The 24,116-nt window shown below is 52.8% G+C and overlaps 1 protein-coding gene across 2 annotated transcripts in view; it reads right to left on the bottom strand.

Moving 5' to 3' along the window:
- Positions 1-4,936: 4,936 nt before the first annotated feature.
- The window catches only part of Iqce (IQ motif containing E), a 38,480-nt gene continuing 19,300 nt past the window's right edge, over positions 4,937-24,116 (bottom strand). For both annotated transcript variants that reach the window (XM_042687059.1, XM_042687060.1), the window contains exons 11-22: positions 22,232-22,392; positions 21,473-21,528; positions 19,988-20,214; positions 19,384-19,488; positions 18,188-18,488; positions 14,960-15,157; positions 14,543-14,566; positions 11,814-11,924; positions 11,245-11,366; positions 11,037-11,137; positions 10,414-10,506; positions 4,937-6,676 (exon numbers count right to left, since the gene is read on the bottom strand). In XM_042687059.1, the coding sequence (XP_042542993.1) occupies positions 6,549-6,676; positions 10,414-10,506; positions 11,037-11,137; positions 11,245-11,366; positions 11,814-11,924; positions 14,543-14,566; positions 14,960-15,157; positions 18,188-18,488; positions 19,384-19,488; positions 19,988-20,214; positions 21,473-21,528; positions 22,232-22,392 (1,627 nt within the window). In that variant the 3' untranslated portion in view covers positions 4,937-6,548. The remainder of the gene's footprint in view (positions 6,677-10,413; positions 10,507-11,036; positions 11,138-11,244; positions 11,367-11,813; positions 11,925-14,542; positions 14,567-14,959; positions 15,158-18,187; positions 18,489-19,383; positions 19,489-19,987; positions 20,215-21,472; positions 21,529-22,231; positions 22,393-24,116) is intronic.

Below are 24,116 nucleotides of genomic sequence, written 5' to 3'. Positions count from 1 at the left end.
CAGGGACTTTCTGATCTAGGCTGTCTTTGAACATCAACCCTTCACATCTCAGCCTCCTGAATAGCTAAGATTACAGGCAGGAGCTACCAGTGCTTAGCCAGAGTTTGTTTTTGTGCTGTCCTAGGGCTTGAATTCAGGTCTAGAGCTAGAGCTCTACCACTTGAACCACAGAGCCATTTCTGACTTTTTCCTGAGTAGTTTATTGGAGATAAAAGTCTCATGAACTTTCCTGCCCAGGCTGGCTTCAAATCGCAATCCTCAGCTCTCAGCCTCTTGAGTAGCTAGGATGATAAGCATAAGCCACCAGTGCCCGGCCAGTTTGCTTTCTAAACAAGACTTTGCTATGTAGTCCTTGCTAAATTTCAACTTGTGATCCTTTGATTCCTGAGGGCTGGGATTACAGGAATGCACCATTATGTTCAGCCTTTTTTTTTTTTTTTTTTTTTTTTTTTTGTGGGGGTGGGTGGGTCATGGGGTCATGAGCTTTTTTGATCAAGGCTAGTGCTCTACCAATTTGAGCCACAGCACCACTTCCAGTTTTCTGGGGGTTAGTTGAAGACAAGAGTGTCACAGACTTTTCCTGCCTAGGCTGGCTTTGAACCTTGATCCTCAGATCTCAGTCTCCTGAGTAGCTAGGATTATCAGTGTAAGGCACCAGCATCCAGCATGCCCAGCTTTTTTGTATTCTTTGGGGAATGAAAAAGAAGACTCCTTGTTTAGCTCAAGCTGCTTTGAGTTGAATATATTTGTATTTGCATGGGGGTGTTTATATATGTTTATGTGTGCACAGGTATGCATGTGTTTTGTGCATGTGTTTGTAGACATGTTTTTGTATGTGTACATTGTGTATCAACAGGTACATTTGTCTATATTGCATGTGGGAGTGTGTATGTGTATGCATGCCTATATGTGTGTACATTTGTACGGGTGCATGTGTATAAAGCTTATGCATGTATGTTTGCACCTATGCATGTCTACAATCATGTATGCATTTGCATGCGGCTGTTGGTGTGTGTGCACACAGCAGTTTAGGGGTTGGATGGGGGCCCAGGGGAGTACAAGCTCTGGCAGCAGAGTTGGGGGCTGAGGAGGCCCCTTGGCAGGAGCTGGCAGCTGTGCAGGGCTGAGGAGGTGGAGAAAAAAAAAAGAGGTAGCCCCAGGTTTCTGGTGGGGACCACAGCGTGTTGTGGGAAACAGGGTGGGGGTCATAGTCCACAAGACCTGGACGAGCACTATGGGAGGCATCTGAGATTTAGAGGGCCAGGCAGATCAGCTCATGGGAGGAGAGACCCCTCAACTTGACAGGGGAAGGGGCTGAATGCCAGGGGTAGGAGGCAGGCAGGGGGGAAGGGAATCAGTGGGCCAGCCCTGGGGTATATAGCCTAGCTTAGGGGAAGGGGGTCTGGGAGTAACAGGGTGCAGCCTTCTCTTCGCATTATATGAGCTGCTCCCCCACCCTGCCCACACTGCCTCTCGGCTTTCATCCCCAGTAGGGGCCTGGGAAGGGCTGGGAGGAAGAAAGCCTTGGGCTGGGGCCCATGAATGGAGCCCGGGTACACACTGGGCCTCTCCCCTGAATCCTGGCTTGTTCTGGGCTTAATTAGCGAGTAGCTCAGGGGCACTTGCTTTTCTATTCAGGAAAGGGGCACAGTACCATGGAAACAGGGCTGAGTCCCCAGGCAGGCATGGTGTACGAGGGCTGGCTGTCAGGGCTGTGCAGCCTGGCTCCTGGGAGTCATGGGAAGGTGCACCAGCCAAAGGCATGAGCGGCCACCCAGAGCAGACAGACCAGCCTGGTCCTCGTCCTTACCCATTTGTATTCTGAACTCAGTGTCTAAGGACCAAGGTCCTTGGTGTCACCATTTTTTCTAGGTTCCCTGGGACTTGCAGAAATATCCTGCTTAAATCTGTCTTGGTCAGGATCATGGAGTTACACAGTTGTTTTTAAATGTTTGTATTCAATTTCTGACACAGTGTTTTGTACTTTTGCTGGGATCAGTCCTGAACTTTTTTTTTTCTGGTCCTGGGGCTTGAACTCAGGACCTGGACTCTGTCCTGGAGCCTCTCTGTGCTCAAGGCTAGCACTCTACCACTTGAGCCACAGCATCACTTCTGGCTTTTTCTGTTTATGTGGTGCTGAGGAATTGAACCTAGGGCTTCATTCATTCTACGCAAGCACTCTACCACTAATCTATATTCACAGCCCAGCCTTGAACTCTGTCTCTGCCTCCTAAGTAGTTGAAATCACACATCCAACTTTTGTTTTTATTTACTTTTTCTTTTTGCTGATCATGGGGCCTGAACTCTGGGCCTGGGCGTTGTCCCTCAGCTCTTCAGCTCAAGGCTAGTGCTCTACCACTTGAGCCACAACGCCACTTCCAGCTTTTTCTGCTTATATGGTGCTGAGTAATTAAACCCAGGGCCTCACGCATGCAAGGCAAGCACTCTACCACTGAGCCACCAGGCTAGCCTCGTACTATCAGTTCTTCTTCCTCTATCTTCTAGGTGTTTGGATTATAAATATGTGCTACAACAGCTGGCTCAGTCTTTTTGTTGTTGCTGCTTTGGGGGCTTGAACTCAGGGCCTGGCTGCTGTCCTAGGCTCTTTTGCTAAAGACTAGCACTTTGGGCCATAGCACCACTTTCAGTTTTCTGGTGGAAGCCTGGATTGGCTTCCAACCTCGATCCTCAGATCTCAGCCTCCTGAGTAGCTAGGATTACAGGCCTGGGCCACTGTTACCCAGCTTGGCCTCACAGTTTTTAAGAAGGTCCCAGGCTCCTTCCAGACCAAGCAGGGAGAATTCCCTAGGAATGGGCAGGTGTGTCTGTCTGTGCGTGTGTGTGGTGTGCAAATTAATATCTTTGTGTATATTTAGACTCCTAGTCTCAAGGCTCCAGGGCAGATTTTACTCCTTCCTCTCCTCCCACCAACTGTAGTGCTTAGGCTGAGCGTCACGAGATCACAGATGGTAGCTATGAAGACTGTGGCGGCAGCAGGGTTGGTGCAGAAGCATCTGTGGACAATCTGTGGACAGTGCCTTCTCACAGCTCCATATAACTCCACTCATTTGCAAAACCCAAGTTTCCTTAGGAACCATTTATTAGCTGGACACAGGGTGACTGGGTGCAAATGACAGAACCCATGTGCAAGCCCCTGAGGGGCTCAAACCCTGCCAGGGCCTGGGAGCCAAAGCCCTGGTAGGCAGCTGTAAGGGAGGAAGCCACAGATGCACCTGGCCTGTCCAATTAAGTATTAGAAAACAAAACCCCGAGCCAGGCGCTGGTGGCTCATGCCTGTAATCCTAGCTACTCAGGAGGCTGAGATATGAGGATCAGGGTTCAAAGCCAGTCCGGGCAGGAAACTCTGTTGAGACTTACCTCCAATAAACCACCAGAAAACTGGAAGTGGCGCTGTGGCTTAAGTGGTACAGCGCTAGCCTTGAGCTGAAGAGCTGAGGGACAGCGCCCAGGCCCAGAGTTCAAGACCCACAACTGGACCCAAAAAATAAATGAAAAAGTATTCTAAATAAAAATGTGGACAATGTGGATCCCCTTCTAACTGTATGTCAGACATGTAAGGCAGCCTCTTCCTCACATCTCAGCCACTCCTCCAGCTCTGAGTCAAGAGCTTGACATGTCAGGCCGCACAGGCAAACTTATTGAATGGGTGCTGCCCAACCCTGCCCTGTGCCCAGTGAGGTAGCTGGCACAATGGAGGCAGAGCCAGCAGGCTCCCAGCACCACAGGGCAATAGCCAGATGGGCCCCATGGTTCCTGTGTAGTCTCCTGCCCTCAGTTTCTGATCCACGTCCCGGGAACCTTCGAAATTAGCCAGGTTAGGGTGGAATTTTTATTTAGACCACGAAGGTTAGAGTGCGCTTCACAGAAGGTATTTATATCTTCAAAGATGAAGCTCAGCTCAGTGTATTATGTCGGTAGATCGGAGCCAGGTCTTTTTTTTTTTTTGAAGTGGGATTTTAATCTTTTTGCAAGAAGGTTTTGGTCTATCTGCTGGATAGAAGTCTCAGTCCTCATTTCCTTTGTCAGGAGACAAAAATAGATATTCATCAGACAGAAGGCAGCCAGCACCTGCACTCAGGGTTATTTGAATCTGGTCCCTCCCGAGTCCACAGACCCAGCCAACAAGCTCCCACTGTCACGCCATTCCAGCTAAACGCCAGGGGCCAGGCTCAGGGAATCTAGCTGCTTGTTTCTGCTCTGCCAGCTAACCTTTTTAAAGTTTTGTATAGTCCAGGGGCTTGAACCTAGGGCATAAGCAGTGTCCTTTAGCTTTTTTTTTTTTCCCCACTCAAGGCTACTGCCCTACCACTTTTGAGCCACAGCTCCACTTACGGCTTCTTGGTGGTTAATTGGAGAGAAGCTCACAGACTTTCCTGCCCAGGCTGGCTTTGAGCTATCTATGATTCCTTAGATCTCAGCCTCCTGAGTACCTAGGATTAGGAAGTGGTGCTGTGGCTCAAGCAGTAGAATGCTCGCCTTGAGCTGAAGAATGCAAGGACAGCGCCCAAGCCCAGAGTTCAAGCTCCACGACAAAAAAAAAAAAATCTGAATACCTAGAATTACAGGTGTGAGCCACTGGTGACTGCCTCTGGAAGGTTGTTGTAAAATAGACTGTCTACCCAGCTTGTAGCAGGTAGTTTTGCTCCAGCTCTTTTAAGTTGAAGGGCACATTAGCTCCCACCACAATTGTACACACTTGGACCTAGTTTGGCCCTTACCTCTGAGATCCAGGCATCTCCTGGACTCTGTTCCTGAGCTCCCCCAAGGCTGTCAGTCTCGCTGCCTCTGGAGGCTCCACCCCAGGCCTTCCCCACCCACAGGTCCCCATGCTGTGAACTGCACCCCCACAATTTAAACTCCTGGTTCCCTGGCCTGCTCCCACTGAAGCCAGCAGCAGTGGCCTGCCCCCCAGGCCCTGGAAATACTCCCAGTAACTGGGCATGGATGACCCCAGTACTGGTCATCAACTGAAGTACAGGCTTGAGGTACGGTCATTTATTGAGGTAGCTTCAGGATGGAATGTTTGCATAGGTAACAGTACTGGGCCAGAGACAGCCAGGGACATGTACATATTTACAGTTCTGGGGAAAACTCAAGCCTTGGGCCATGCCTGACCTTCTTCTCCCTCTGCCCTGGACCAGGTACCTACAGGTCAGGTCATAGGTCCAGGGCCAAGCCTGACCTTCTCCTCCCTCTACCCTGGGCCAGACACCTAGTCAGGCTGCAGGACCTGGGGACGTGCAGATTTGCCTAAGGCCTAAGCCCTGCCCTGAGCCCCCTCTCCGGAAGCGGAAGAGTGCGAATCTGCCTGAGCAAGGGCGTCCTGAGGTTAAACTTCCCCTGGCTTTGTCACCCATAGCTTAGGGCAGAGTGGCCGTGACAGAGCCGAGGCCCCATCCAACAGCGCTAGACACTGCAGCGCCACCATGTCACCCTCTAGTGCTTTTAAGGGTGGCATGGGCGCGCCTTTCAGCTGTGCCTGGGCCCACCCCAGGCTGGGCAGTTGGAACAGCCCCTTCCTGGCCTCCCTCCCTGAGGCTCCCATTCCCAAATAGCCAGGGGTACCCATCCAAGGGGCCAGAGGAGTCCAGTGTGCCCTAAGTTGTCCCGAGAGGCTTGTGAGCCTCTGTGGAGCCTCTGGGGAGCTCTGTGGGGACTGGGCCACAGGCCTGGGCTACATGTGGGGCTGCTCAGCCTTGAGCACATCTGAGTCCTCCCCTTTTCTCCCTGGCTGATGTCAGGACTGAAGCTCTGGGCTCCTCACAGGAGCTGCTGGCTTCTGAAGGTCCAGGTGGTGTGCATTAGCCTAGGACACAGGAGCTGTCCCTAGGCAACAGCCACCTCCTGGCCCTGCCTTCCTGTAGGGTGACCCCCTCCCCCCCACTGCTGATCTCGCAGTCACAGTGATGCTCTGTATTCTTGTAGTGTTCGCCCACCATGGCAGGTCCCACCCACAATCCTGCCTACAAAGGGCAGTGCCCACAGGGAGGGGGTGGCAAGGAGCTCATCTGGGGTGTGTGTGTGTATGTGTGGCTTTGCCTAGCCTGTGAAGTGGGCTTGCTGCGGCAGGGGTGATGGGTGGGCAGGCAGGGGTGTGGGAGGTGTGGGGAGTCCCACTCACTCCCCTAAAAGCATTTGTCTGCTGGGAGAGGTCAGAGGTCCTGGCTAGTGATATCACAGCATTGGCTGGGATAATGATGCCCCTCCCAGGTCACAGGTCAAGGTCAGGTAGAAAAGTGCTGCCTGACTGGTCTTTGCAGGACACCCTGCGGCTCCGGATTCTGGGACAAAGTTCTGAACTGCAGTCAGAGTGGAGTGAGGTGGGAGGTGGCCACCTGGCCTTCTCCACAGAAAGGCACTACTGGCAGGGACCCTCAAAGGGAGAATGGCAGGAGAGCGCTGAGGTGAGGCTGCGGGTGGGACGCAGGCTGTTCTGTCTCTCCAGTGCCAGCTTCCCCAGAGCACGCCTTGTCCTTTGCCCCTGGCCTGTCCCTGGCAGCCCTTGGCCTGGAGACAGCAGCTGGGGCCTAGAAGGGGGAGGAGTTATTCTTCATGGGCAGAGAGGGCGCGATGATGATGTCATCATCAGAGTCAGAGGTGCTGTCGTCCACAGGCAGGGGTGAGGTGGGCTGTGGGTCTGGAGGAAAGGGCTCCGCTGAAATGAACCAGAGTGGGAGGGGTTAGCAAGCAGTCAAGGGGCCATCCCCAGTTCTCCCGGCCCCCAAGGCAAGAGTGCAGCCCCACCTGAGGCAGCAAGTTGAGGGCAGGGCCTGGAGGCCTGCTTACATCCCCACAAGGCCCCGCTGCTCTCCCCGAGCTCTGAGGAGCTGGGCCATTCCCTGAGATCAGAACACTTGCAGAGGGACGTGGGTGACAGGAGGCAAGGGCCTCGTGCTGGAGGCGTGGCCCTGAGGCTACCAGTCAGGGACAGCTGAGGGTTCGTCCCTGGATGCCACTTCTCCACACCAGCTCCTTTCTAGGATGGGGACAGGCAACAGGAATGCCACCCTCAATGGCAATGGAGAAAGGAAGGGAGAAGGAAGGGCAGGAGTTCCACAGCCAAGAGCCTCACTCTTGCCAGCCTTCCCTGGCTCATACCTATCATCTGAGCTATTTAGGAGGCTGGGATTGTTAGGATCAAGATTTGAGGCCAGCCTGGGCAGAAAAAATGTCCTCCATGGAGGGGTGGACCAGGTGGTGTGCATTTGCTCTCCTCGCTGCTGTCCTGCACCAGGCCAGAAAATGCTAACGCTCAAAAATAACAAGCAAAAGCCAGAAATGGAGCTGGGCACTGGTGACTCATGTCTGTAATCCTAGCTACTCAGGAGGCTAAGATCTGAGGATAATGGTTCAAAGCCAGCCTGGGCAGGAAAGTCTGTGAGACTCATCTCCAGTTAACCACCAGAAAACCGGAAATGGCCCTGTGGCTCCAGTGGTAGAGTGATAGCCTTAACTGAAGAGCTCAGGGACAGGACCCAGGTCCAGAGTTCAAGTGCTAAGAATACTTACTTTCTTCTTCTAGAGGGGGTAAAAAAGTTGCTGGATATTATTGCCTCAAGCCTGCAATCCTAGCTGCTCAGGAGGCTGAGATATGAGGGTCACATTTCAAAGCCAGGGCAGGAAAACCCATGACTTATCTCCAATTAACCACCAAAAAGCCATAAGTGGATCTGTGACTCAAGTAATTTAGTGCTGTCCTTGAGCAAAACAGCTCAGGGGTAGCACCCAGGCCCTGAGTTTAAGCCCTAAGACTGGCATACAAAAAAAAAAAAAGCTGGCAGTAGAAGCATGGTTCAAGTGGTAGAATGCCAGCCCTAAGTGAAAAAGCTAAGCGACAGCATTCAGGCTCTGAGTTCAAGCCCCAGCACTAGCATAAAAGAAACAAAACAAAAACCATAACCAATCCAGTGCTAATGCCTGGCACCAGGCATTATTAGAGGTAGCAGTGGCTCATGTCTGTGATTCTAACTACTCAGGAGGCTGAGACCTGTAGTATGGTGGTTTGAAGACAGCCTGAGTAGAAAAGTTCACTAGAATCCATCTGCAGAATAACTCCAGAAAGCAGGGCTGAGCTGGATATTGGTGGCTCACACCTGTTAGTCCTAGCTACTCTGGAGGCTAAGATCTGAGGATTGCAGTTTGAGGCCAGCCTGGGCAGGAAATTCTGTAAGTCTCTTATCTCCAATAAGCCAGAAAACCAGAAGTGGAACTGTGGCTCAAAAAGGCAGAGTACTAACCTTGAATGAAAAAGCTCAAGTATAGCACCCAGGCCCTGAGTTCAAGCCCCACAACTGATCAAAAAAAGCATGGTTGGAGGCATAGCTCAAATAGTAGAATGATAGCTGAGCAAGTATAAGGCCCAAGTACTGACCCCCTCAAAAAACCATAATTGTCTGGGTGCTGGTGGCTTACACCTGTAATCCTAGCTACTCAGGAAGCTAAGATCTGAGGATCACGGTTCAAAGCCAGCCCAGGCAGGAAAGTCCTTGAGATTCTTTTTTTTGTTTGTTTGTTTTGGGTCTGGTCGTGGGGCCTGAACTCTGGGCCTGGGCGCTGTCCCTCAGCTCTTCAGCTCAAGGCTAGCGCTCTACCACTTGAGCCACAGCGCCACTTCCGGCTTTTTTCTTTTTGTTTATGTGGTACTGAGGAATGGAACCCAGGGCTTCAGGCATGCAAGGCAAGCGCTCTACCACTGAGCCACCTTCCCAGCCCTGAGATTCTTATCTCCAATAAACCACCAGAAAACTGTGGCACAAGTGGTAGAGTACTAGTCTTGAGCTGAAGAACTGAATGACAGCACTCAGGTCCAGAGTTCAAGCCCCACGACCAAAAAAACCAAAAACCAAAACCACATAATTAGCTCTCCATGCATGGTGACCACTGCCTTGGGCAGTTTAGGCAGAAGGATTGTGCATTTGAGGCCAGACTGGGCTATACCACTGCACTGTCTCCAAACCTCACCACCAGAGGGGGCCCAGAGAAGGGCATGGTTTACACTCTGCAAATGGGCTTGTGGCTTCCGTGTCTGACCTGGACATCTGCCATGTCTGAGCTGGTACCTGCGGTTGGGTGGCTGAATCTACCATTTTAAGGTCATGAAAGGGCAACATACACAGACACTTCAGTCCTGTCCAAATACTCTAAAGGTCACCAGACAGCGGGTCTGGTGAGATCAGAATAAACCAGGACTTTGGAGAACAGCCTTCTGGGTACTGAGGGCTCCGGTGTCTGCTGGGTTTCGTTTCCTGAGCTTTGCAGATGGGGATTTGAAGATAGTACCAAAGTTCAGTGTTTACTAGTTCTGACAAAGTTAGAAAAGCAATGGCTTGGGGGTGGTGGAGAGGAGGACAAAATACTATTTCAAACATGATGTCCAGGCTAGTACCAGTGGCTCACACTTGTAATGTTATTCAGGAAACTGAGCCCTGGAGGATTGAGGGTTTTTTGTTTTTGTTTTGGCTTTTTGTTGTTGGTGGTGAGGCTTGAACTTCAGGCCTGGGCACTGTCCCTCAGCTCTTCAGCTCAAGGCTAGTAGTGTTCTACCACATGAGCCACAACACCACTTCAGTTTTCTGGTAGTTTATTGGTGATAAAGAGTTTCACAGACTTTCCTGCCCGGGCTGGCTTTGAACCACAATCCTCAGATCTCAGCTTCCTGAGTAGCTAGGATTACAGGCGTGAGCCACTGGCGCCCAGCTTTAAGTTTTTTTTTTTTTTTAACCTGAATTGTTTTTGTCTTTTCTTTTTCTTTTTAGCACTGGGGATCGAACCCAGGATGTTGCACTTGTTAGGCAAGCGCTTTGCCACTGAGCTACATCCCAGTCTGAGGACTGAGGTTTGAAGCTAGCCAGAGTAGAAAAGTCTGTGAGACTGCATCTCCAAGTAACCAGCAAAAAATCTGGACTGGAGGTATGGCTCCGGAGGTCGAGCACCAGCCTTGAGCAAAAGAAGCCTCTAGAAAGTGCTAGGCCCTGAGTTCAAGCCCTGGTATGGGACAAACCAACAATCACAACTAAACATGGTGTCTGGCCTGGGAAGGTCTCCAGGATGGGCTCCTACAGGTAGGATCAGGGCATACCCGAGGCACAGAGAGGCCTGGCCAGGCTGCGGGCACGAAGGATGGGGTAGGTCACAGCTTTATCCTCACTTTTGCCCTCAGAGAACAGGGTAACTCAATGTGGAAGAAATAGTTGTACTGTCAAAGTTTGTAGAATTCACGAACTTTACAGACCAAGATAATGACATTTTGCCTTGTGAAGGTTAAAATGTGTTTGTAACTTTAAGTATCACTGTCCTACAATACTGTGAAATTTATGTAATCATTTAATCTCAATAAAAATTATTAACCAAGAGAGAACAGGGTAAGCGCTGGAGATAGTACAAACTCCTTACCAGAGAGCAGCTGTGGGCCTGGCGCCTCCCCGGACCCGGGCTGGGGCTCATCCTCTGTGGTCTCCTCACTGCTCATTTCGCTCTGCTCCTTATCTGGAGGACACACAAATGGGGCCTCGTTCTGCACATGTCACTTCCCCCTGGTCACCATTCATGGTGCAGGTCTTCTCTGCCCTTGCCTCTCCTTTACTGCTACTGCAGGACATGTCTCTGTCTAATGATGCCCCAAGTCTCAGGACCACAGAACTGGAGGCGGGGAAGTGACGTTGAGGCCATCTAATCTGCTCCCACTGTGCTGGGGTACAGAGTTGCCGGAGAAGTGGGGTGAGGTGGGGCACATGCCTCAGGGCCGGCCCAGGGCTTCAATGAGCTCCAGGATTCATTTGTTCTGCCAGCCAGAGAAGGAACAGGGCTTTGCTGGCAGCTGAGCGAGATCCCCATCAGGGCCTGGGCCTGTGTGCAGCTCTAGGAGCGCCACGCAGCTCCAGCACCAGAAGGTGCTGCTGGGCTTGAGGAGTGGCTGAGCATGGGGCAGCCCCAGGCGTCTGGAAGGGAACCATGCTTTGGGTTTGAACCTTGGAGGACTAGCAGCCCCCTCCCCCAGAATGGAAATGGTGCGTTACCAGGAGAAACCTGGAAGGAGGGCAGGGATGTAGCCTCTGGGAGTGTGATCTGGTCAGCTTTCCTTGGAGACACGGTAGTGGCTGTCCCTTTGCTGGTGGCACTGGAAGAGACAAGGCCTTGGCTGACTCGGGCAGCGCTCACTGATCTGCCAAGGCAGCGGCCTGCACAGATGGCCCCGCCCCAGTCCTTACCCACCGGAGCACTCACCTGTACCTGTCCCGGGCCAGGTGCCCCCGGAGGGCGGACTGGATGATGGTGATAGCCTCCTCTTGGCCTGGGCTAGCCTCAGTCTGAGGGGTGGGGCTCGGGACTCGGGGCTCAGGAGGGTGCTGCATGCAACGACAACAGGAGAGAGGCCCTGTGGTGCCCTCTGGCCCCAGGGGTGGCGCCTCTCCAGGTGACCCTTCACTGCTTGCTTGACTTAGCAACCTCCAGACTCTAGGGAACTCTGGAGGTATTTTAGGATTTGAGACAGGGTCTTGCTATGCAGCCCAGGCTCCCAGCCTCAGCCTCCCAGTGCTGGGATTATAGGCATGAACCTCCCTGCCTGGCTGGGAGATTTTACAATATACATCTCATCTTCATGAGTTATGATGGGCTGACGTGGGGAACATGACTATTTTTGGCAGGTTTCTCTTGTGAGGTAGACGCGCTACTCTGTGCCTCTTCAGCCCTCAGAGCATGCAGGCTTCCAAGGTTAAGCTCATCAACCCACCCAGAAGTGCCTCTGCTGGGTTTGCCCAGGGCCACTGGCTGCATCCAGCCCCGATGGTTACCTGGTCCTGCACGTCTGGCGCGGGGGGCGATGTGGAATCGTGTGTGTGGCTGGAGAGCAGCCTGGCCCGCGCGAGGTGTCCCCTGAAAGCCACCTGCAGCGCTACAGTCGCCTGGTGGGAGAGGACAAGCCTTGTGTAAATTCCCTGCAAGACCGGTAGGAAGAGACTGAGGGAGATGAGCTGATGTAGAAATGTGTGTGTGGGTGTGTGGGAGTGGTGGTCACAGGATGCCCCAGCACAGGCGCTCACATACCTGCTTGGACGGTGCTATCTGTACTGTACCCGAGGGCTTTCTCACTCCTCCACCCACTGTCCAGCCCAGGCCCCCTGGGCTCTCGCCTCAGGCCTCGGGGGCATAGGCTGCAGGCGATGGGCAATCCTGAGGGGGTTATTTGTCCCCTCATCCTAGCCTTGGTAGCTTTTTTGAGAAATAAGCCCCCAAGGCCCCAGGTTGCTACTCTGTGCTTTGGGCAACTGCTGCCCAATGCCTGCATCCACTGCCACAGTGACGCAGGAGAGGAAAAGCATGCACGTGGTCCAGAGGTTCAGCTACTTCTGTTACAGCCATCACAAAGACATTTGCCTTCTCCCAAGAAACTAGCAGCCCAGAACAGTGGCTCACCCCACTAATCTCAGTTCTTAGGGGGTAGAGGTTCTTTATAGTTTAACATTTACATGTTTTTCCAAGGTAAAGTCTGTGTAGCTCAGGCTGGCCTCAAATCCTCTCAATCCTCTGGTCTCTCAAGTGCCAGGGAAGTTTTTTTGTTTGTTTTAACTAGAAGAACTGGAGATTGAACCCAGGGACTTGAGTTCCACTGCTTGAGCCATGCCTCCAGCCCAAAGGTATTTTCAACATGCTAACAAGTACATTAGGCTCTCCACTGTAACTTTCTTAGCGGGTACAGTGCAGAGGATCTGGGCTAGAATGCTGCCCCTACATCACCCTACACAGAACCGCATTCCCAGTCCATGGAGATGGTACATGAGTGGCAGCTGTCGTTCAAGTGTTTCCAAGGCTCCTCTCGTGGCTGGGTCACTCCCACCATGTGGACAGACACATTTATCCATTTACCAGGCTCTGCCTCCACCTCCTCATAGGTACAACTGTTGCCAGCAGAGGTCAAGTTCAAGGTTTCTTGCCAAGCTGCTCCCAGCACTTACCCAGGTCTGGCTTCCCGAGGACGGGCAGAGCCCCAGCTGCATCTTTCACACTGCCAGGGCTTTCTACTGACCAGGCTGTGTGTTCTTTTGTTTGGAGACACATCTCACTGGCCTGCCACTTCCGATCCTCCTTCCTAGGCCTCCCAAGTGCTGGGACTACAGGCCTGCCCCACTGCACCTGGCTGGGTATTGTTATTTTTAATTGTGGGCATCCTGAGAGAGGTGACTGGTGGCTGTAGCTGGTCTCCCAGCGGCGCCTGCCTCACTGAAGTCAGTGATGAGCAGTATGTGTGCGGCTCAGACTGGAGAGATCATGGCAACCGCATGAAGCTGGAGGCCATGGAAGTGGGAGAAGCTACTCTGTATCATGTGGCATGTACTTTTCTTCAGCCATGTTTGTTGGGGGTGGAAAAGAGAGGGCAGATGGGGCTCACCAAGGAAGGTGCCAGGCAGGAGTGTCTGAGAAGGACAAGGAAGGGGATGCGGCAGGTGTGGTGGGCTATGTGTGCCGGTATCTGACATGGCCACCAGCCTGCAAGTACAAGGAGGGGACCCCAGGGTGCTGGAGAGGGGCCGAGGGTGAGACACTTCTGCAGGGGGCCGGGTTGACCCTGAGGGGCTGGGGCTGAGTATGGGCGCTGATGGTTGCCTCTTGGCCTCAACTCTGGCTGTTCTTCCTGCAGCCTGAGGTGCAGCCGCTGCACCCACCCATCTGGAGGGGCCCCTGCTGCTCCTCCTCACAAGCCCCCAGCACTGAGGGAATGAGCTACTAGCTGGATGGGCACCGAGTCTGGAGCAGGAGATGTTGCGCCCTAGTCAACAGCTTCAGGCCATGGCTGTTCTTTAGAGCCCAGAGCCTGAAGGGGTAGTGGGTGGAGCAGCAGTGTGGAGCCCCGAGGCTGGCCTTCCTCTCAGGGATGGAGATGGTAGCCTTGGCTGTGCCCAGATGCTGAGACATGGTGTCGAGAGAGGCCTTGTCCATGTGAAGGAGATAAAGCTTCCAGTTTAGGGGCAGCTCAGAACCACACTGGTGCATCTCTCTTGGCTCTTGTCCCCTCCTTTCATGTCCCAGCCTGCTGCAATGGTCCCCTCAGACCCAATCAACGTGGACTTCCTGCCCACGAGGCCGATTCCCTCTCCAGGCCACCTGAGTTCTCTGGGCTTTGACAGGCATTGGGGACCCTGTGGCCCTTGGCTGGGCTGATGAGGGGTGAGGTGTACTGAGAGAATAAATAACTGATTTTTTTTTTTTTTTTGGCAGAACTGGGGTTTGAACTCAGAGCCTCGGCTCGACGGGCAGGAACTCTATTGTGGAACCATGCCCTCATGCCCTCAGTCCTCTTTGCTTGTGCTTTTGCCTGGGATGGCTTTGGGCCCTGCTTGTCCTACTTCTGCTTCTGTTTGTTTGGCACTTTGGCTATTTGATGTTTCTACTACTTATATATTTTAAACATAATGTCAGGTTTTGATTTCACTAATATCAGGACTAGGTCTGTCAGTATCTCTCAGTGATTTCTCTTCAAAGAAAAAACACATCACCTGAAATTGGTAAAAATAATTCTGCTTACCTCATCCAGAATAACTTTTCTTCTCTGAAACAGATTTAAAAAAAAGTTAGCAAGGGTAAGATGAGTTCCTCCACCCAGTTCACCCAGAACCAAGTCGCCCAGGGGTGGGGGGGGGGCAGTGTGGGAAGCAGGAGGGAGGAGCTGTAAAGCAAGGCCGTGCAAGCCACCAGGGCTGCAGAAGGGCATGTGGTGCCACTATGTGGCCATGCAGATGTGACAAGGAACCGTGACTACAATGCCTTTTAGAAGAATGAATAATTACTGAACCACTGGGGCCCGCTGGAGGCAGCATCACCACAACTCCTTCCCCTGCAGGCCTTGTTTCCAGTATGGAAGGCAAAGATGGGGTCTGGTTAGGGCTACCTGAGCTGTGGGCCAGGCCACTGTGGGGGAACTGCTGGAGCCAGGGGCACTCACCTGCTGCTGGCGGGCCTTCCACCAGGCCTGCAGGGTCCTGGCAGCGACCTCTCTCCTGTCAGAGCAGGGGCTGGGAATGGGGTCAGGGCCGAGGGACTCAGGGCAGCCCTCCTGCCCCTCCTCGCTGCAAGAATCCAGCTCTAAGTCAGGGTGCGAGTGCTCGCTGCAAGGTGAGGGCGAGAGGAGCAACTCGGGGTCCTGCAGGAAATGGAGGGGGTATGGGCTGCTGCACACAGATGCCTATCAGCCTTCAGGCAGGATATTGCCTGGCGGGCCACCTTGCTCCACTCATCAGATGAGACTAGGAATACATGTGCTGCATCTTTATTACACCTCTAGATTTAAACACACAACTCCAGGAGGAGGCACTGAGGAGGACGTGGTCCCAGTAGGAAGTCTGTCCACAGAACAGCCACAAACCATCTTGCAACAGCATAGCTATAGTCCCAGCTACTGGGGGGAAGGGGACAAACTGAGAAGATGGCTATTTGAGGACAGCTGGGACAAAAAGTCTGCAAGATCCCATCTCAATAAATGAGCTGGGTATGATGGATTATACCTGCAATGCCAGGTACTAAGAAGGCAGGGGCTGGGAGGATCATGGTTTGAGGCCATTCGGGCAATACTTAGCGATACTCCACCACAACCAACAGGCGAGGCATGGTGGAGCATAACTATAATCTCAGCTGCCTGAAGCCATAGGCAGGGGGATCTCATCCCAAGCTGGGCAGGACAAAAACGTGAGACCCTATCTGAAAAGTAAGCAAGAGGGGCTGGGGGCATGACTCCAGTGCTAGAGTGCCTGCCTAGCAAGTGTGAGGTTCTTGGTTCAATCCCCACTATTGAAAAAAAATTGTGTTGGTATGCATGTGAATCCCATGAGGCAACTGTTAAGAAATGTCTCAACCCACAATTCATCATTCACACGTGATGCGGAGCGCTAACCACCTCCAATACTCCCAGCTAAGCCCACTCCCCCTTTTGAAGATGGAATTTGTGTGTGTGTCTGTGTGTGTGCACGCGTACGCCAGTCCTGATGCTTGAACTCAGGGCCTGGGTTCTGTCCCTGACCTTCTTTGCTCAAGGCTGGCATTTTACCACTTGAGCCACAGTGTCACTTCCAGCTTTTTCTGAGTAGTATTATAGACAAGAATCTCATGGACTTCACTACATGGCTGGCTTTGAACTGCAATCCTCAGAACTCAGCCTCTTGAGTAGCTAGGATTATAGGCGTTGAGTCCTGGTGCCCAGCTTGGAAATAGGTTGTTTTGTTTTGCCAGTCCTGGGGCTTGAATTCAGGGCCTGGACGCTGTCCCTGAGCTTCTGCTCAAGACTAGCGTTCTACCACTTAAGCCACAGCGCCACTTCTGGCTTTTTCTGTTTATGTGGTACTGAGAAATCAAACCTATCACTAAGCCATTTTCCTAGCCCTTCTAGACATATTTCTAAGTACAAATTTTAAAAATATAAAGGGGTTGGGGTGTGGTGGTACATGTCTGTAATCCTAACCCTCGAGAGGCTGAGGCAGGAGGATCCTATATTGAGTTTTTATTTTGTATGTACACGTGTACACACACTCGAGTGCATGTAATGGGCTAAGGAGGTCAGCACACAGGACAGGGTCACGTAGTCTATGTGGAAGGACACCTCCCCTGGTGGGTTCCTTGTCCAGTTAGCAGACAGGAAAGGAACCATCCCTTCTGTCTTCATTTTTTTTTTTTTTTTTGTCAGTCATAAAAGCAGGCAGGAAAACCTGCGGCTGTCTCCGTGTGAACAGTCATGGTGGGAGTGGTATGTGAACAGTCCCCTTCCAGGCCACACTTCCCACCAGCTGCAGGTGGAGGATGAGGGACAGGACCTTGGCTGGCCAGTTTCCAAATGTACAACAGTGACAGGTCACTAAGCCCTGCCACCACCCAGATCCTTCGAGCACCTAGCTGTGGCTTTCCCCAGTGCCCAAAGTGATCAGACCCCAGAGGGGACATTCCACCCCACCTGCCACACAGAATGAACGGCAGAGGGAAGTAGGGATCTCCCCCACACTTGCCTGTCCTGGGGCGGTGACCCTGGGGGCAAACACATGTGCAGGGAACTTCGAAGGTGGAAGCGGGGCTGGGAATGTGATTTAAGGTCCTTTAGGTCATTCCCCAAAGGACTGGAAAAACCAGCAGCAACATCTGAAAATGCTTTTCAGAAAAGACAGGCAGGAGACCCCCATCGGCAGCCTTGCCCTGCCAGCAGGGGGTGCCAAAACCAGACACTGCAACATGGGAGAAAGGGCACAGATGGGGCTCTTGAAACCTCTCCCTGTGCCTCCCTGTCACCTGCAGCACTGTGATTTGTCTGGCTTGTAACTGAGAATGTCAACCTGCTTTTAAGGCCCCAGGCAAACTAGGAACCAGCACTGGAAGAAGTCAGTCCAGATGGAAACCAAACCAAACCACACCAAACCAAGCCAAGCCAAACCCTATCTACCTTGTTCAATAAGGGGCAGGTCCCGGGACCTCAGCCATCCACCTGGAGGCTAAGGATTATTTCCTAACCATCAGACCACCTGCTGCAAAGACCTGAAACTTCTGGATGACAGTACAAGGGGAGGGGGCGGTTCCTCCTAGGCCACGCTGTGCTTTTCTTTCTTTGGTTTGGGTGGTGCTGGGGGTTGAAACCAGGGCCTCATGCATGCTAGGCAAGTACTCTAACATATAGCTCCACATATCCGGCTTTTGTTTTTATGAGACAAGGTCTCACTATTGTAGTCCAGGCTGACCTTGAATTCGAGCTCCTCCTGCCTCAAGGTAGGGACATCCACACCTAACCTACAGGACTTATCACATACCATGTGAACCACGTGATGAGGCCTCTTGGAGCTTAACATCTGGTCTTGATTTTTGCATATGCAAATGTCAGCTGATACTTGCTACCTAGATGGTTGTCATGTACAACTCCCACACTCCATCCAGCTCCAGGACCAGCAGGCAGGTGTGAGAGACCCACTCCTCCAGGTTGGGTACAAGGGCCTCCCTTCCTGTGCCTGTTACAGAGCCGGGCAGCCTGAGAGGGCAATTCCCTGGCCATCAGCTGACCCAAGACTATAACCTTGGCCTCTACATGTACTGCTCAGTTTCAGAAATCCATCATCAAGGTCACATGATGGTCAGGAGAACAGGGAGCATGGGACATTGGCTAGGAGCAATCCCAGCTGAGCAGAGACAAAACAACACACTCTACCTCAGGGACCAGGTCCACGGGAGCCAAGTCCACAGGAGCTGCATCCACTGAAGTGACATCCTCAGGAGTCAGGACTATGGAAGCTTCATCCGTGGGAGACAGGTCCACAGGAGACAGGTCCACCGGAGATAGGTCCACAGGAGACAGGTCCACGGGAGAAAGGTCCACGGGAGACAGGTCAATAGGAACCTCACCCATGGAAGCCACGTCCATGGGAGCCACGTCGAGTGGAACATGTGTCTCTTCTCTCTTAGTTTCTTCTAGCTCTTGACACTTCCTGGTCAGTGTTTGAATCTCCTCTCTGCAGTGGGAAGGGCATAGAGGGCATCTTAGTTGTCACTGGAGGAGCAATGGCTGGCCATCACACAACAGGACAGGCTGCAGAGAGCAGGTGGCCACCTCCATAGCAGAGACCCTTCCACAAAGCAGTGCTTTCCGCCATCTCCTTGGGGCTGTCAGCCCAGCTGAGGGCCTCCAGAAACACCATCAGAACTCACCGCACGAATGATGGATTAGAAGGTATCATACAGGATTTTTCCTTTTGGTGCTGGGATGGAACCCAATCCCTCTCATATGCTCAGCACATTCTTGACCACTGAGCTAGCTACACATGGCTAAGCTTCCTGGGGTGTGCTTTTTGTTTTTTGTGTTATACTAGAGCTTGAACTCCGGGCCTCCTGTTTACAAGCATCGTACCAGTTAAAAGAAACCCTTACCTATTGGGGACTCCCTTCTCCTCAGCAGCGGCCCCTTGTGCCCGGCCCACACTGTTGCCCTGCTCCTCTAAGGAGCTGCATCCTCTGGTGGTTTGTGGCCCCCTTCCTGTGCTCCTGGCTCCCCTCCCATGCAGGCAACCTGTACTCTGGCTCTGGAGACCAGCGCTCCTCTGCAGGAGGTGGGAGGCTGAGGGACAGTGACACTGGGCTATGTGGCCCAGAGCAGAGGGTGACTACATGTACCCTTCAGCTGTCCACAGGAAGTACACAGAGGTGGCCCACATATCACAGGGCCAATGCTGGTCTACAATTGGAAGCTTCTCCTGGGGTTTGGAGTTTTACTCAAAAGGCAAAAGAACACTGGTGTAAGCACCCAGGAAGAGGTGTGCCTCTGTGCGCTGAGACTCCAGGGGCGGGGGTGTCCCGCCAGACAGGAAGGTGCAAGTGCGCCAGTCCTTGCCCAAGATGCAGCCCACTTACTGCAGAGCCTGCTCACGCTCCCATTGCTTCTGCTCTTCCTTCCTGGCCTTCTCCAGCTCCTGCTCCAGGCTGGCCTTCGTGTGCAGCAGCTGCTTCACTTCCACCCTGAAGGCACAAAACCATGTTCCCATGGTTGCCTGCAGAGCCCAGGAGCCCCAGTGTCTGATGGCTGTGCTTCCTCAGCAGAGCAGCACAGACCTCAGCTGCACATGGAGACCCAGGGCCCCTGGTAAATGAGCTAGACGCTCCTCAAGTGTGGAGAAGAGTCCTGTCTGTCACGAAGGAAGGGGTCCCTAAATGGTGGCTTCATAGATGCTGTCAGAAGTGATGTGCTTCATTAAGAACCCCCTCAGGGTCTGGGAAGGTGGCTCAGTGGTAGAGTGCTTGCCTTGCATGCATGAGTCCTGGGTTTGATTCCTCAGCACCACATAAGCAGAAAAACCTAGAAGTGGTGCCTTTCTAATCTGAGATCACTCTGCCTCAGATCTCACTGGCCACACAAATTTCTCTCTAGGAAACAGGGCAGTGAGCCCACTGGGAGACGTCCACCCCATGACGTCAGAGGTGGAGGAGGCCTGCCCGGGACAAGGGCACAGGCACCTACTCGAACTCCAGCAGCTGTCCCCGCAGCCAGCTGCGCTCCTGCCGCAGCTCTCGCATGGCCTCCTGCAGGGGCTCTGGCTCCTCTGATGGTGGTGGTGGCTGCGGTGGAGGCGGTGGTGGAGCTTTTGGTAGCTTGTGCACAGACGTGCTAGACGTGGACAGGGGCAGAGGATTCAGCCTCGCCAGCTCTGTGGTTGGGAGCTTTACACCCTCTTGCGAACTCAGTTTCTGGAGGCAACATAGACATTTGTGAACATTATTACCACTTGGGAAAGCCAGAAGATGATGAGCCACGGAGAACACTTTGTTCATGAACCATCATGGACCATGAGCCACACGCACCAGGCTCTGGTATGTGGAAGTGTGGCTGAGGGCCCCGGGATCGGAGGGGGACAGCTGAGGGGCTGAGGGGGAGGGGTGGCCTCGGAGCCTCTGGGCAGCAGCAAAAAGGGCAGGAGGCAGGTGAGAGTTAAGTGCCTCTTCTATTTGTGCTCTCCCCTTCAAGTCAAGCAGTCCCCCACCTTAGGGCTTTCCACCTTGAACCAGGTACCAGTTGTGCCAGCAGAACCCTGGGTCACACTGACCATGCTGACCTCATTCCCCTGGGCCTGGAACTACTGCTCCCACTTCACAGTCCTGCCCTGCCCCCGTGCTTGCATCTGCCAGCCAGCTTTACTTGTAACACACCCGCAGTGCATGGCAGTGCCTTACGTGTGCTATTTTGGATATGTGTGAACATATTTCAAGTGTTCTCCTCTAGGGTTTGCTCTGCTTTGCCAAAGAGCCGAAGGACATAGCGGGATGCAGGACCAGGCACACCTCCCAGGTTTTTTGGCTGGAAGAACAGCTTCCCGCACCCTCAAGAGTCACAAGGGGTAAAGAAGAGTTTGGAGGAACCGCAGAGCAGAGTCCACAGGATGCATGCGCCACTGGGCTGTGGGGACTCAAGGGTCACGTGCACCCACCTGAGGCTACACAGGACATTCACTCATGCGGGCTCTGTGGCTGTTTGTTTACTTGGCGGTATTGAGTAGGCAAGAGCTTGCTCTATCATTTGGCCTAAATCTCTATAAAAAGAGAGCCATAGCCAGGTGCTGGTGGCTCAAGCCTGTAATCCCAATTACTCAGAAGGCTGAGATCTGAGGATCACGGATTAAAGCCAGCCCAGGCAGGAGTCCTTAGGATTGTTATTTCCAATTAACTCCCGGGGGTGGGGTGGGGGGCGGGGGAGGGGGAAGAGACCCACAAAACAAAACCCAGAAGTGGAGCTGTGACTCAAGTGGTAGAGGACTAGCCTTAAGTGAAAAGCTCAGGGACAGAACCCAGGTCCTGAGACCAGCACACAAAAACCAACCCAACCTAGTCCTCAGGGCCTGTGCTCTTTGATTGTGCTTGGGGCCACGTGCTGGCCAGCCACTGTGCACACACACGCGGCGACCTGTCTTCACTGTGCATTCCTCGGTGGAGGCCCGCACCACTCACTCACCCTTTCCAGTTCTGCAATGCGTCTCAGCAGCCGGGGCTTGCTCCAGTCCACGTAACCTAACCGGAAGGGCAGGTGTGCACAGGCCTCTGTAGCTGCATGGCCTTCTCAGTGATGGCCTCCTTGCCTCCCCCTGTGTAGCTATCAACAAATTCCTGGCCCAGAGATGACGGACATGAAAGGGCTGTCCGAAATCACAATACTAATGCTTGAGGTATCCTGGTTTAACCCAGCAAGGTCGGCAAGGACTTCTGCCTTGCCAAATCCCAAGCTCCATCCTTGGTACTTACTCCAAGCCCTCTGGCACAGCTGCTTCACGGGCTACTTCCCAGTCTTCCTGAGCGCAGGGCTGACCTGCTCTTCTCCTCGACTCCTGCTCTTGCTTGCTCTCAAGGCAGCCTCCCTTGGTTCCACACTCAGCAGACCCACACACTGCCCACGGCCTGCCTCCACCTCCCCGCGCCTCAGACCTCACCTGCCCCACAGGCCATGCCACCGCGTGGTCACTGTGGCAGGGGAGCCTGTGCTCTGATCCCATCCTGCTCTACCTCCAGGGCCTAGAACATGGCTGCCACATTGTAAGGTCCCGACATGTCTGCTTTGAGCCGACATCCACTTTCTAGAACAAACTGCCCACAGCACATGCCCTTCACATCACTGGGGCCACCTCACATCTCCCCTGGCAGAATGAGACCTTACCTCCTCCCTCATGTCTGTCCCCCCGCTTCCCCACCCTCCCCACCAGTGATCTGCGGGAAATACTCTTTGTTTTGGAGACGGTGGGCGAGTTGCTTAGCACGCGGTCCAGGTCTTCCTTCAAGCTCTGGTTCTCTTCGGTCAGCTCCTGGACGCTGCGGGACAGGTTCAGCAGGGCGCTGCTCATCTTCCTCTGTCTTTTCAGGCCAGGCTTCTCCATCAAGGGCCTGGCAACAATAGAGGCAAGGCTGAGGCTAGGTTTCTTGACTAGCTTAAAATGGCTTCCAATGAGAGATGAGCTTCAAGTCTTGGCCTGTTTCTTTCTGGTGGGGAGCTGAGTGGTCTTACAGTTGAGAATCTACAGTCAAACAGCGAACACTAACTCTGAACCCCAAATAAGCAAAATGTTAACCCCGTGATAGACTCCATTCTTTTTTTTTTTAAACCAGTTATGAGGCTTGAACTCTGGGCCTGGGCGCTGTCCCTCAGCTCTTCAGCTCAAGGCTCGCGCTCTACCACTTGAGCCACAGGTCGACTTCTTGTTTTCTGTTGGTTCATTGGAGATAAGAATCTCAGACTTTCCTGCCCAGGCTGGTTTTGAACCAAGATCTTCAGATCTCAGCCTCTTTAGTAGCTAGGATTACAGGCGTGAGCTACCGGTGCCCAGCTTTGTACTCCCATTCTTATTATAAAAATTGTATTCTGGGGCTGGGAAGGTGGTTCAGTGGTAGAGTGCTTGCCTTGCATGCATGAGGCCCTGGGTTCAATTCCTTAGCACCACATAAGCAGAAAAACCCGCAGTGACTCTGTGGCTCAAGTGTAGAGTGCTAGCCTTAAGCTGAAGAGCTGAGGGACAGCGCCCAGGCCCAGAGTTCAGGCCCACAACCAACAACAACAACAATGAAAATTGTATTCAGAGCCGGCACCAGTGGCTCACTCCTGTAATCCTAGCTTCTTAGGAGGCTGAGATCTGAGGATTGAGGTTCAAAGCCAGCCTGGGCAGAAAAGTCTGTGAGACTCTTAATCTCCAATGAACCACCAGAAAACCAGAAGTGGTGCTGTGGCTTAAAAGTGGTAGAGCGCTAGCCTTGAGTTGACGAGCCGAGGGATAGTGCCCAGGCCCAGAGTTCAAGCCCCACAACCGATCAAAAAAAAAAAAAAAAAGATTTATCTGCAAATTAGCTGAGCACCAGTGGCGTACACCTGTAACCCTAGCTACTTAGAGGAGGTTGAGATCCAGAAGAATGCAGTTCAAGGCCATCCTGGGCAGAAAATTCTGCAAAATCCCATCTCCAATTAATCAGCAAAAAGGCAGGCATAATTCAGTGGTAGAGTGCTAGCCATGAGTAAGAAAGCCAAGCAGGTATGCGGTTCTGAGTTCAAACCCTAGTACCAGAAAAAAAAACCAAAACAACTACAACAAAAAATCCCTGTAAACTAAAACCAGTGCTCATGGGGCTTTTTAGAGCCATGCACGTGTAGAGGGCTGAGAAATCTCTGAGGCCATGCCATCCTCTCATGGGGAGACAACGCTCTTTTCACTGCTTGTGTAGGGCAGAAAGACACTACTGCACCTTTGTGGCTTTGAGTTGTGATGTCACTGCTGGAGATGGCCCAGGGCACAGCTGAAGCACTGTCCAGCTTTCTGCATGTGATGAGACCATGAAGGTATGCGTAAAAGGGCCCAGCTAGGGCAGGGCAGACAGAGTAAAGAGGAACACAGGAAGCTGCTGCTGAGAGCATGGAGGTTGCCAGAGCCTGAGCCTGCATCACCCAGAGCTGAGGCGCAGGCTCTGCTGACCCAATGCTCATGGGAACTTTACAGAACAATACTCATTTCTCTCTCTCCCTCTCTACTGTGTATGTCCTGGAGCTCGAAATCAGGGCCTAGGTGCTTTGAGCTTCTTTTGCTCAAGGCTGGTGCTTTACCACTTGAGCCACAACTCCAGTT

The sequence above is a fragment of the Dipodomys spectabilis genome, unplaced genomic scaffold, assembly GCF_019054845.1.
Source record: "Dipodomys spectabilis isolate Male_0828 unplaced genomic scaffold, ASM1905484v1 ptg000098l, whole genome shotgun sequence".
NCBI classification, from domain to species: domain Eukaryota; kingdom Metazoa; phylum Chordata; class Mammalia; order Rodentia; family Heteromyidae; genus Dipodomys; species Dipodomys spectabilis.
Note: the sequence above shows the minus strand (reverse complement) of the source record. Positions and strands in the feature narration are given on the sequence as shown.